We start from the raw sequence: 13,678 nt of genomic DNA on the forward strand, positions 1-13,678 counted from the left end.
CTGATTAATTTTGATAATAATAAAAATCAGTAGCGGCGTCCAGTTTATTAAAGGTCATAGAACAACGCAAAAAATACTTGAAGGTTCGATTAATATTAGGGAAGGTTATCAGATAATTTTCATGCCAATGTATTTATGAAAATGTTTCCTATACGATCTTGATAGTAATATTGACGATGATGATATGATACTATTCTCTATCTGCACGACATACAATAGATTAGATACATAAACTGTACTCGTGTTATTTCCATGTACAATTTTGTGTGATGTATTCCACAAAACATTAGTCTTTCGGCATTTCGTGCCTTTGGAATTGCGTGAATTTTATAAACCGCGAATGAAAGCTTTTGCCCTGCGAACAGCTAGGTGACAGGTAATTTCCGGATCGCATTGCACGAATGTACAATAGCGTTGTCGAGCTCTTTTCAAGTAACTCGATAATACGACATCGATTGTGTTTTAATATTCAGAATATGGCATTATGAAACAAAAGAAATATGATTGATCGTACTAGATCTATAAAATCCTACTAAAGTGCCAATATAGAAGTGGCCCTTAAATGCTATTTATATATAATTATATATTAAAACCTTGATTTTGAATCTGATGTATGTATAAAATGTATTCTAACTTTACATCCAACAAAATTTATTAGTTATCTTAATCTGGTAATATTTGTTTAATATTACAAGAGTGATGTTCAATTTATCCAATTCTTTATCTATACTCACAATTATATATAGTTGATTTTTATATGTATTAGTAAGTAAAATATAAATATCAAATATTAATTATAATATTTCAATAAATTATTATAAACTGTTCTAATAGGGTAGAGCGTAGGGCCAATCGACTCAAATTGGGCAGAAGTCCAGTTTGAGTTTGAGCAAACATATGGTGTAAACGAAACCAACTATATCACAATTTCTTGTGAACGCCGATTAAATATTTATCTGACTATGTTCAGTAAAACTTCCAGCTAATTTATCATTGTAGAAAGGTGTTCTGTTTGATGTTTTTCGAAGATTTGTCACGTAGGCAAGGTAAAATGGGACAGCCAAGGAGCAAACAGGTTCAATATATTATTTTTAATTTTAAAGGTATTCTTCAAAATAATAGCTACAATATTCAATCTAAGCAAAATATACACTTCATGGGAAGATTTTTTAAAGGGACAGTGCTGTATATAACCTTGATCTAGTATTTTGTCACAAATATAAATCAGGCAAACTGGAATAATTACTAATTTAATTTCTTTCTTGTAAAATTGCTTTTTGAACTGAATTTATATTTTTATTTACTATTTTGTACTGTCTACATCTGTGCCAGAGTGATTGGCTCTTTTTACCCTATGCGCATGTAAGCTATTATAAAGGCTATAAAAACATCTGCTGAATCTAACTCAAATTAACAATACATCTTTTGAAACAATTAAAAAACGTTTACTTCAAAAATATATTAAGGTCTCATAAACTAAACAAAAGTTCTCACAACCAGAAAAACTAACAAAGAAAGAAAATACTTTTGTTATAGATTTTAAAACATGGTTATTTATTTTTTGTTAGCGATATTGCTTAATTTATGGCAGCAGCTTGCTACCAATCTTTTGCCCTTTACTTTCAAACTATGTAGTTAAAGAATTCCTAAATATGCTTGTTTTGAGATATCGGTGGTGGACCTTTTTACCAGCGGACTTTTAAGCCTCGCTTCACTGCACCTCCTGGAAAATAAATTAGGAAAAATTAAATAAAAAGTTTTCAAAGTTAAATACAAATAATTAACGACGAAAGCTATCTCGTCTCTTGAGATAAACTAAAAGTCAAATGTTAAATTAAGATACATTGAAATTGATCGAGCAGTTCTAAAGTTTTTTCACGAGATACATTTTCACAAATATATATATATATATATATATATATATATATATATATGTGTGTGTGTGTATAATAACAAACATATAATTAGTCACATTAATAGAAAATAAATCATGACGTACGACATTTATGATAGAAGTATCAAAGTCGGTTACCAATTTTTTAATTATAGCAATAAATATCATATTTAAATAAATTCCATTGGATTATAAAAATATTTTGATCTTGTGCCATATAAATATACTACTAAGTAGTCGAGGCCATCAAATTTGTAATAACACTTATAATTTATAACTATATTTACTATTGGTGATAATTATTAAATAAGAAAATGTAGTAAATTTTATTACATAATGTTATAAAATGCGACCAAACTAAATACGTACTTGTATAATTAAGTTGAGACCAAGTTTTTGATCGGCGGTGCTAAAAGAAATATCTTTAGTTCACAATTTTATCTTAACTATAAGATATTAGACGACTAGTTGTGCCGGTAGCAATATTTAATAAAATTTGGATATTATTTATACTTGATTTAAAAAATATACCAACGGATTATTAGGTATTTTTACATTACCAGCGCAAGATTAAAAATAAATTTATGTTACATTAATATCTATCACTTTACAAAATCCCTGTAATGATATTGTATTTTTAAAGTTCTTCAGTTTTATTTGTTGTCCATTTCAGGAATAGTCTAAAAATTACTATATAGTAATAAATAAGCGTGTGTTCGTATTGAACAATTACAAATTATAAGATTATAATAGTATAATCTTGAAATCATTGTAAGCATTCAATTAATATGATTTTCCAGTATTTCCTTAATTATTTATTTATCAAAAATGGAAATTTATAGAAATATTTATCGAAAATTTCTATTGAATAGTTTTAAAATTGTTGATTTAATAAATCTATGTTCATCCTAATGCAGCCTAGTTGGACATCTAGATCTGCATTTAAGGTAAGTAATAAGACCATTTAGCAGCTCTTTTTGCAGTGTTCTTTTTTCGTAATTCTGTCTTATAGTTTATTTTTATCAAGTAAAATATCTGTTTTAGTTTCTCGATATATTTGCAATGCAAATAATAATAAAGGTATCTATCGCAGTTTTTTTCTACACAGCATTAAAAATATTTAAATCTTTCAAAAGCACTTCCACTTTATAGTATAATAACTAATTATACTATGTAAATGAGAAACTGACTCATATTTTCTTAATGAATATTTATGCAATCTTTTTCGGGATAGAATTTATGTAGCGAAATTGATAGAAAAATTGATAAAACTATTAAATTAATATAACAGTATTACATAGATGAGATTAATTTATGAAAGGGCCTTTTTAATACATTTGTCATTAAAATAATATTATAAAATAATAACTCTTATCTTTATGTTACATATAAAGTTAATCTGAACGGATATATAAATAATGTAGGCAAATGAGTATAATTATGATACTTCTACTAAATTTTAAATTAGAATTTCTAAGATATGAATAATCTAACTCACGAATATAATTTAGGTACATATTTATTTTACAAGAGTTTTGAAAATACTGAAAATTTGTCTGATACTCGAATGATTTTAAATTTTGACTGGATTTAGTTTTAGATTTAGAACTCTTTTACGTAGATTTTTTAGTTTAAATAGATACGCACTGAAAACAGTTTCGAAAAATCAAATTATTTCTAATTTTATAAAATACACTATTATTGATAAATTTGAAAAAATTGCTGTAATATCACATTTTTATATTCGGTTGTATTTTAAAAAAGTACTCTTGAATTTCTAGAACCTGACTAATAATAAGTAAAACATGTATAATATGTTGTTTCTCTTAGGAAAGCCTATTAGGAATCCTTAATAATTTAAGGATAACTTATGAAAATCTGCTCATACATTTTAAACTATCCACGATGTACCTAAACATTATTAACGAAAGTTTGACAAAAAAAATGGATAAAAACGAATTCAGTTCTTCGAAAATCGAATTTTAATAATATTAAGTGTTGGATATATGGTATTCAAAAAGAACTATTTTTTTTTTATTTATAATGAATCCGCAAAAAACAATTTTAACGGATATAATTTGTGTTTGATTGTTCGTCGATTGTTTTAATGCCATTATCTTAACTTTTTTATATGATATGTTTTACTATATTATGTATTCACTAGCTTGTATGATAATTCTGAGATTTACTAATATTGATATCTCCATACATTTTCAAAATAAAAGCAAAAAACTTATAACTCAATCGTTGCAAAATGCTCCATCGTTACACAGATTTTGTGTTCTTTTTATTTCTTAAACATTTTTGGTTTTGCTTGCATTTTTTTTCATTGTACTTGTGTTATTATATTAATATTGAAATATATTTTTTGTAGGAATCTGTTCTTGGTAGTGGTTTTGGAGTGAGTAGAATAGGTCCTCCTGGTGAAAAAGGCGATACGGGACCTGCCGGACCTCAAGGTTTCCGTGGTGAAAAGGGACCTCAAGGTGATAAAGGAGATCGTGGTGAAACTGGAATACATGGTGCGAAAGGGGAAAGGGTAAGAAAAGTTTTTAAGAAATATAATAATCACGAATTATACATAACAAGTACCTATACATAAAAATCTTTTACTTCGAATAATTTCTATTACCCTTGACTCAGTACTATAAATGCACATTTTAAATTTTTCTTTTCGGAATGTTCGTTAAATAGTATATTAAATTTAGTTTAACGATTTTGCTAGAACTAGTAAAACACGTATATCGGTTAGCAGGTTTTTGAGTGCAAATACAGCAATACTGAAAAATATTACCAAAAAAACCTTTAAAATGAATTGCTAAAGTTATTAAATTTCATTTCGTAATATGAGACATATTAAAAGTTATAGAACAACACTTGAAAATTCAGTTCACACTACTTGACTCATATGCGTATTGTATTACAATGTGTAAAAGATTTTAATTTTTAATACGGTGATTTTGCAATACTTAAACTCTGTTATGTGTAACTATCAGTATTATGATTCATTTCTACAGCAACTAATTTTTATCGAATTATATTGCAGTACTAATTAGCCATCACTGTTAAAATGTTATATAGTTACATTAATCTTAAAATATTGTATATCAAGTTTTGGTAAAAAAAACTTAAAATCAATAAGAATGTGATGTGCGACAAAAAAGTTAAGCATTTTAAGTAATTTAATATCACCATAAAGTTTATTCACATTGCATAATATTAGTTTCTATCGAAAATAGAGTAAACACAGATAGGAAATAAAAGTTTATTCTTAAATGAAACAATTATAATTTATTCACTCTGATACCGGTAATCCTTGTATCGATATCGGTATTGATGGGTGATCACGTTTTATAAATTTCTATGAATTAAACAAAATGAGCACGTTATGTGTGTTGGAATATATTGTGAAATAACAAAAAAGGAGTGAATAAAAGAACTATAACAGTTACAATTTTCTTTATTTTTATTTACATCATATTAATAAAATATATACCAATATTTTTTTCGCCAATAATTTAATGAAATTATAAAGCACACTTGTTAAACTTTTATTCCACTTATAATTAATTCTAATTGTTTATATTTGTCTATATATATAGGGGCACACAGGATCTACTGGTGCACCAGGAATAAAGGGTGACCGAGGAGCGTCTGGTCGAGATGGTGTACCAGGTGTTCCAGGAACTCCAGGCAGAGGTGGCGATAAGGGTGAAAAAGGTTAGATCGATATAACGTGATTTTTCAAAAATTCTATATAGTGTTATATGAAGCACATATGCGTAATTTTTCATGGCCTGAATATTTTATTCAATATCGTACGACATTTAACAATGTTTGATAATTACTTGAATAATTGTTTTAACTTATATCTGGCGATATATATTATTAAAGTTATGGTGTCTGTCATGTTTAGGTAAATATTCGATTCGTTAAGCTTAAATATAGTGTTTGTTAAAAATTCTATAGTATAGTGAACCGGGGCTTGAAGGTCCATCTAAAGTTCTAAACATTTATACAGGAATATAAAAAGGACCAGGTGACAAATAAAAAAATGTTAGAAGAACATAGTTTTATTATAAAGAATTAGCTGGAATCTATACTAAACATAGTTAGATAGTCGTTGGTTTGATATGTTGTACATGTTTTGTTGTAGTTAGTTTGATTTTCGCCGTATAATTGCTAACAATCACATTGGCCCTTTATGCCCTGCCCCTTCCAATACATATATGATTTGTTTTCAATAATAATAAAATATTGTTATTAATTATTTGAATGTAGGTTTAATCATATTATTTAATATAAGCCAAATATAACTTATTATGATTTGTGTTTTAGGTGCAACGGGCAGTGAAGGCAAAGCTGGTCCTCCAGGACCACCCGGACCTCCAGGTCCAACCGTTTTCAATGCCGATGAAGGTGACTTTATAAGTGGATTTGGAGGAAGTAAGTGTATATATCATTTAGTATTATATTATATTTTCTTAATTATTATATAGAAATAAGAGTTTTGCTCCATTAAAACTTTTAATTGACAGATTATTGTTTGAAAGAACTATGCGAAGGTTTACGTCTATTTTATGATGAAACATGTCATATCTATGAAAAACAAAAATGTCTTTCTTTTAAGAAATGAGTTATTTTTTTACTATATTATACTATTTACATTATATTAATTTACTCGAGAATTATTTTATAAAATAAAATTTAATATTTTTAATTAAATAAGTAACGATTGCAGAATAATTTAGTAAGTATTAATATCTGGGTATAGTACGTTTTCTAAAATAAAGCAACCTATTTTACTTTTCGTAAAATCAATTTACTTAATTTCTTTCTTATATTCAGTTAGTGTATTTTTTGAACATTGCATTATTATTCCACTACTTTGATGCAGAATTTCTTATATATATACTAAAAACATCCTACATTAGATTATTTTTAAAATGGTGGGATTCTATATTGCTTTACAATAACGAAAATATATTCGAAGAATTTTATTTCAGACTAGCTATAAGTAGCATTTTGCTTGAACTTTCTGAGACGTGTAATGTATCAACAAGAATTTATAATTACTAATTTATTAAAATTAGTAGTAAAAATTATTCAAAAATGTTCAAAAGTGTCAAAAGCATAATTGTATAAATTAATTTGTTCTACGCGTTTCATTTCATCCTTTTTGTTTTCTGAAACAGTATTTTATTTAAGTTTGGACGTAAACTGTAATCAGTAGCTGCAAACGAAACACCAAAGAAAGTACATATGCTTTTTACACAGATTCTGATTAGAATTGCTGAAACGCGCGGCAAAATTATAAAATTTGATGAATTTTTATAATTCAACTGCTAATCATAAGATTCGAATATTTAAGTATGTTATCGTTATCGATAGCGATATCTATCGTTATTCAAAGTTTCATCAAAATCGCCAAAAAAAAGTTTAACAATAAATTCCGAAGAAACCACCCGGCCGATCTTTACTGAAAGCTTATCAACGCGATTCTCAACCAATATTTTGCAAACAGTTTTAGAATTTTCAAAATCGATTCAACGTTATGGGCTAAAATATGAACTAAAAATTTCACACATAGTTTTTAATTTTTTTAAATCGGTCCAACCGTTTTTGAGAAAATATCGACGAAAGGTCAAAGATCGGCTCACATACATACACATGCATTTTTTCCAAAATTGGTCTCATTCGATTTAGAATGACTTGAAATGTCGAAAAAACATAAAATGCAATTCGGATTATTATCAAAACATATAATATTTAGGAACATTATGTGGCTTTTTTACATATGCAGAAATGATAACGTAAAATGATACATACCTATATAATGTTATTTTACGAAAAAAAACCTTTGTTTGATGGAGGATTGTGCAAAAAAATTGTTCATAAAGGCGTAATGTAATTCACTATCAATGAAGTGAATCTTGAGCATTTTGATACTAGTTTGGCCGTTGGGTCGACTTGAAAATTAATTATCCCTAAGAGAAACCCATTCACGCTTTTACGTTTAACAATGAATTGACTTAAGTATAATTTTACAACGGGCTTTAAAATTAATCTTCATTTCGAAAATTTGCTTTGATTCGCATGCGACAATTTTACCAGGTCGTTGAACACGATCTTTCGTTCGCCCAACTATCATTTATCAAGTCGATAAAAACGAGTTTATTATGGATGTTGAATTACTTCAAAGAATAATTTGACATAATACGGAACAAGAATACAAATTTTCAATGATCTGTATCGAATACTAATTTGTCTATTAGTTGATTGATAACTACTAATAAGTCGAAAATTTATCAATTACTCTTAATTAAAAAAAAAGAAATAAAATATGATTAACTATGTAAAAATTATGTATGTAAATATTTTCGATTTTTGGCCCATTACTGTAACTTAACCTACGGGAAGTTAATAATTCGTATTTTAATTTTAATTCTGTTTAGAGTTCTATAGCTCACTTATATACGTCGTTGTCCAATACATAAGCTCTTATATTTTGTCTATAAAATAATAATAATGAAAGTTGCAGTATTCATAATAATTTATTTCTAAACAATTAATATTCTTCGAATATTTCGTTACGGTACGGGAAGTTCCAGCAATTTGCCGTAAGGCACGATGGCCTACACTACTAGTTATAAATATATTTTAAAAGTTTTAGGTTCCTGGTATATTTCAATGTAATATTTCAATTTGTATTTTGCTTTAAAATGACATATTTTTTGAAGTTATTATTAAAATTTATATAAAATCTAAGAAGCTAACATTTTTGACAATGATATAATGGCAATATATATCGGCTTCTTTTATTTCTTTTATTAATAACAATCAGAATATAAGTTACATTCTATCAGCTATTTTGATTCTATGAGTTAAAAATTGATTATAATTATAAATAGTCTTAACTTCGTGAGTATATTTACTATTAGATGCAATTTTACTGGATCAAGTCCATTCGCCATTATTTTTCAATTTTCTTAATTTTGGTATGGAGCAGCGTAGCAACGAGTGAATTGGGGTAATTTTCTAATTTGTGATGATGATTAGTGGATCTTGTTTTTATAATGTCTTTAATATATAGCACATTCAGATCATCATGTAGACTCTGTAGACATTGCAGAGTTTTATTTACGTATCAGGGTGCACCTGTCATCATTCTAAATAGTTTTGATTGGGTTCGCTGTACCAATGCCACATTAGATTTGCTAGAGCAGCCCCAAAGATGTATTCCCTCTGACCAGATAGAAATTATCATCGTTTCATAAATCAATATTTTGTTTTCGAATGCTAATTTCATATTATGATTATCTGGATTAACGTATGTATAAACTCTGAATTTTATAGTTTTGATTTTAGTTTAGTGTTTCCATATTAGTCTGCGATTTAGATACATACCTAGGTATTTAACATAATCAGCACTAACTTGAGTGTAAATATCTAGGTATTCAACATATCAGCACTTGGTATTACCTTGTCAAAAAAGCTCTCCTAGGCAACACGTTTTATTAAGTGTAAATGTTATATGGTTAGACTTGCTCTCGTTGATATTTATCCGCCATTTTTCAGTACAGTTTTCTATAACGTTTAGATGCATTTATAAAATTGTCGAAGCCATATACATGCAACAGTATGTATCGAAAGAACCGCAATATTATCAGCGAATGATACCGTTGTGGTTGATTGAAAAGTTCGAAAATCTCTATTGAAGAGAATATATAGAAATGGCGCCAAAACACTGCTTTGCGGAACTCAATCTGATATAAAAAATTCTAAAATATTATTTTATTTTTACCGAAACGTTTTTTTTTAAATATTTAAAATGATCAAGAAAATTCTTGAATAAAATTTGTTTTTCTTTTGTAAATTTTTAACAACGTTAAAATTGTTAATTAGTTTTCAAAGAATATTGTTCAGGTGATAAAAATAGTTATTCAAATATCTTTTTTATAATGCGCATTATTCGAATGATCATTTTTAACAACCAAATGACTACTTAATTAACTTTTTCCTTCGTATCACCGAAACCACTAAACTTGCTTTTCTAAAAAATCAATTCCAAATTCGAATTTATCCATTCTCTTGGAAAGTATGAACGAAAAAATGTTTTTGAGTGCACAAATTCTGAACACATGCACACACGCTTCGGCACACGTATTTTTTGTCAAAATAATCAGAATATTTTGAAAAAAGTTTAATTGCCAATTTTATATTGAAATCTATTTAATATTGAAATCGAAAACAATATAGAATATTTTTCATTTATATATATATATATATATATATTTGTTTCTAGTCTTTATGGTCCGTTTAAGTATGCATTTCAAACACTTATAACTTTTTTATATCAATCATATGATTTTTAACTGTCAAGTGCAACTTCGGTGTTTTATTCAGAAAATTAAAAATATTGTCTATTACACAACTCAGGGTTCTGCACTAATATGCCCCATTTTAGAGCTTATATACAAAATTTACACTGAATAAATCAATTTTACTAATGAACCAAAATAGTTGATTTTTTATTATTAACTTCCCGCAGGATAAGTTATAATAATATCAAAAAATCGAAAATGAAAACTTTTAGATATCTTTACGATTCAAAGTTTTCTGAATATTTTGGCATACCTTAAAATTAGTAAAAATGAATGTATGGTTGTATGTGTGTGTGTGCGTGTGCGGATACAAATTTTCGTCGAAGATTTCGGGAACATCGATTAACCGATTTGAATAATTCAGAAAACATCCGATTCGTATTGATAAGGAGGCGTGTTGATTAGTTTATGGTGAAGGCAGGTCTAGCCGTTTCGAGGATACGGAGCAAACAGTGCAGAAATTTCTATTAGATTCTAGACATATGCTCTACGCGTTACAGAGCGTGTATAACTCTTCATTTTCAATATATATGTATATATATATATATATATATATATATATATCAGCGTGGAAACATCATTATTTATGTACAGCAAGTTGATGTTGGAGGATTCACTAACTTAAATTGTGTGCCGTGACTTAGTATGTTCGTTTAGAACTTCCCATATTGCGGTTAAAAGTAATCAGAAGTTAAATACAAACAACGCCATATCGACAACATTTTAATATGTTTTAATGTTTACCCCAATACGGGATTAATACATCTGTTTTAAATGCATATAACTACAATTGAACAAAACAATAATGCCGAAAAATAAGCGAAGAAAGATTGAAGGATAATTTTTTTGCATTATCTCATATTGCTCGAAAAGCAAGTGTAATTTTCGTTCACCAATTCTTACATATGTCTAAAAATGTGTAAATTTAATAAAATCCAGTATCAATGAAACATATGTCTTGAGCTGAAAAATTTCTAATAATCATATCTTAGCATAGTGATATACAGTCTCAGTTCTATGCCCTGCATCATTCACATTATTTAATGTAATTACATATCTATAAATATGTTGATGAATTCCGCGCAATTAACAATAAAAAATCATTAGACACAAAAGAAAAAAATAGCTATTTTTACAAACATTCACACTATACAATCAAAATATATAATAATATAGTTATATATTATAAATTCGAGGATTAATAAGTACCCACGGATAAATATTTGAGATCTACTGATTGTATTACTATATAATAACAAAATATTTCTATAAGACAACATTAATGGCATATTTTTCGTTTTTCCATGTTTCAAATAGCTTCTAACTCCCCTATACTAAAACTGTTCATATTACAAATCATAAAGTATTAAATTAAAATATGGCGGTATAAATCCTTTGACAGAGCTTTCTTTGTGTTTCGATTGTTCATCAAAATTTTATATTAAAATAAAAACGTACAGAGAGAATGTTAAAAATCGCTTGTCATAGTTAAACACCTAGATTTTAATTTTAAACCATCTAATAAATTATTTAAATTTTATATATCACCTAAAGTTTTCGTTCAAAAATAGCGTGCCCAAAATCTAATAAAAATTAAATAATGCCATTTGCGCAAATCTATAATTAGTATTATTTTCCTTTGCACTGAGTAAAAGCACTGTTTTTGAAATAAGGATTATAATATTTTCTTTTAAGATCATGACCAATGTTCGGTTTTTATACTATCTGCAAAACTTCTTCATTTGTTATTTCAACGACGTATTTGGTTTTCTTTATGCTTCTGCTTGAGATCATCAAAAGATAAGTTTCAAAATTATATTATTAATTTATTAACTTCTCGAAGGAGAAGTTTACGTTTTCATAAAAAAATCCGATTCGCTAATTTTATGTTTTCTCGACATTTCAACCCATTCTGAATCGAATGAGACCAAATTTGGAAAAAGTATGTGTGTGTGTGGTGTGTGTATGTGAACAAATTTTTTGCCGTAAATCGACGTTTTCTCGAAAACGGCTGGGCCGATTTCAAAAATTTAAAAGCCATTCGATGTATTTCGACTTAGAGGACTATCGTTTGTCAGTTTTGTGTGACGATCGGCCGAGACGTTTCTTTGTAAATCGCAGAAAAGTGAAAAATTTTTCGTCTTCGTTTTAGCCCGCAATTCTTGAATTTTGAAAATTCAAAAACAGTTCGAAAGATATTGATTGGGAATCGTGCTGATTAGTTTTTGGTGAAGATCGGCCGGGCCGTTTTCTTGTAATAAAGTGTTAAAAAAAATTTTTTAGACGATTTTTATTATTATTTTTTTGACGGTAGATACTATAGTCTTCTAGATCAGGGGTCGGCAAGCTTTTAACTGTAGTGTGCCAAGCCACTCTACCAATATGATTTAGAGTGCCGCCTTAATTTTGAAATATATAGTTGGGTCCTAGGGGAGAAGAATTATAACCAAATTTATCTTTTAAATATATTTATTAACAAATAACATAAATTTCTAATATAAACTAAACAACTTTAATGCGAACCTTGTGTCCGCATATTTTTCCTTAACATTTCAATATCCGGGGTATAATTTGTAACTTTTAATTTCACACAAGATTCTGAATGTTTAGTTGTTAAACGGTTTCTTTGTGAACTCAAAATATGTTTCATGTGAGAAAAAATTTGTTCACAGAGATATGTGGAACCAAAAGCTGAAAGGAGAGCGCATACAATTTTCTTAAACAATTAATTCTTTTCCGACAATGTCATTCAACAATTTAATATGGCTGTCGATTTGTCCATAGTTTTTTTGTTTTCCATAATTCTGAAGATATTAGTTCGATAATTTCCATTTCAAAATTATCATGGATTAACCATTCGAAAATCAACAAATCAAACGGTATTATTATTGATGGATCAATTTAATCTGGTTTTATGAGGAAGTAAAATATAGGCACATAAGCTTCAAAGTCTTTGCATCTTCTGAAAACTTCATCTTTAAGTACTTCAACGTAGGTTGAATTACATTAGCGAGCTACGTTGGAAAAATAATTATAATTAAACATTTTTCTTATTTAAAAATCACTCGATATTTGCGATTTTCCTGATTACTTTATAGAGTGCCATTCAGAACTCCATCGCGTGCCAAGCTTGGCACGCGTGCCGTAGGTTGCCGATGCCTGTTCTAGATCATACTAAAATATTACGGCCCTACGACAATTGGTTTAGCTTTGAAAATTCGCCAAAGTTTGCAAAAATTGATATCGTTTTTTGGCATTTATCAAAATTAGACGTTTCATCGACGTTTGCTCAAAAACGCCTGAACCGATTTCAGAAATTTAAAAGCCAATTGATGTATTTCGATGAGGACTATCGTTTGTCAGTTTTGTGCAACGATCTGCCAAGACGTTCTTTGTAATT

At 28.0% G+C, this 13,678-nt stretch overlaps 1 protein-coding gene across 1 annotated transcript in view; it reads left to right on the plus strand.

Annotated features, from left to right (window-relative positions):
* The window catches only part of LOC113387880 (collagen alpha-2(IX) chain-like), a 139,452-nt gene that overhangs the window by 80,327 nt on the left and 45,447 nt on the right, over positions 1–13,678 (plus strand). The window contains exons 8-10 of the mRNA XM_026625268.1: positions 4,269–4,433; positions 5,497–5,614; positions 6,233–6,340. Of these exons, the coding sequence (XP_026481053.1) occupies positions 4,269–4,433; positions 5,497–5,614; positions 6,233–6,340 (391 nt within the window). The remainder of the gene's footprint in view (positions 1–4,268; positions 4,434–5,496; positions 5,615–6,232; positions 6,341–13,678) is intronic.

This window comes from Ctenocephalides felis, unplaced genomic scaffold (assembly GCF_003426905.1).
Source record: "Ctenocephalides felis isolate EL2017-DRISC unplaced genomic scaffold, ASM342690v1 CF-g0.4_SCAFFOLD_03572, whole genome shotgun sequence".
Taxonomy (NCBI): Eukaryota; Metazoa; Arthropoda; class Insecta; order Siphonaptera; family Pulicidae; genus Ctenocephalides; species Ctenocephalides felis.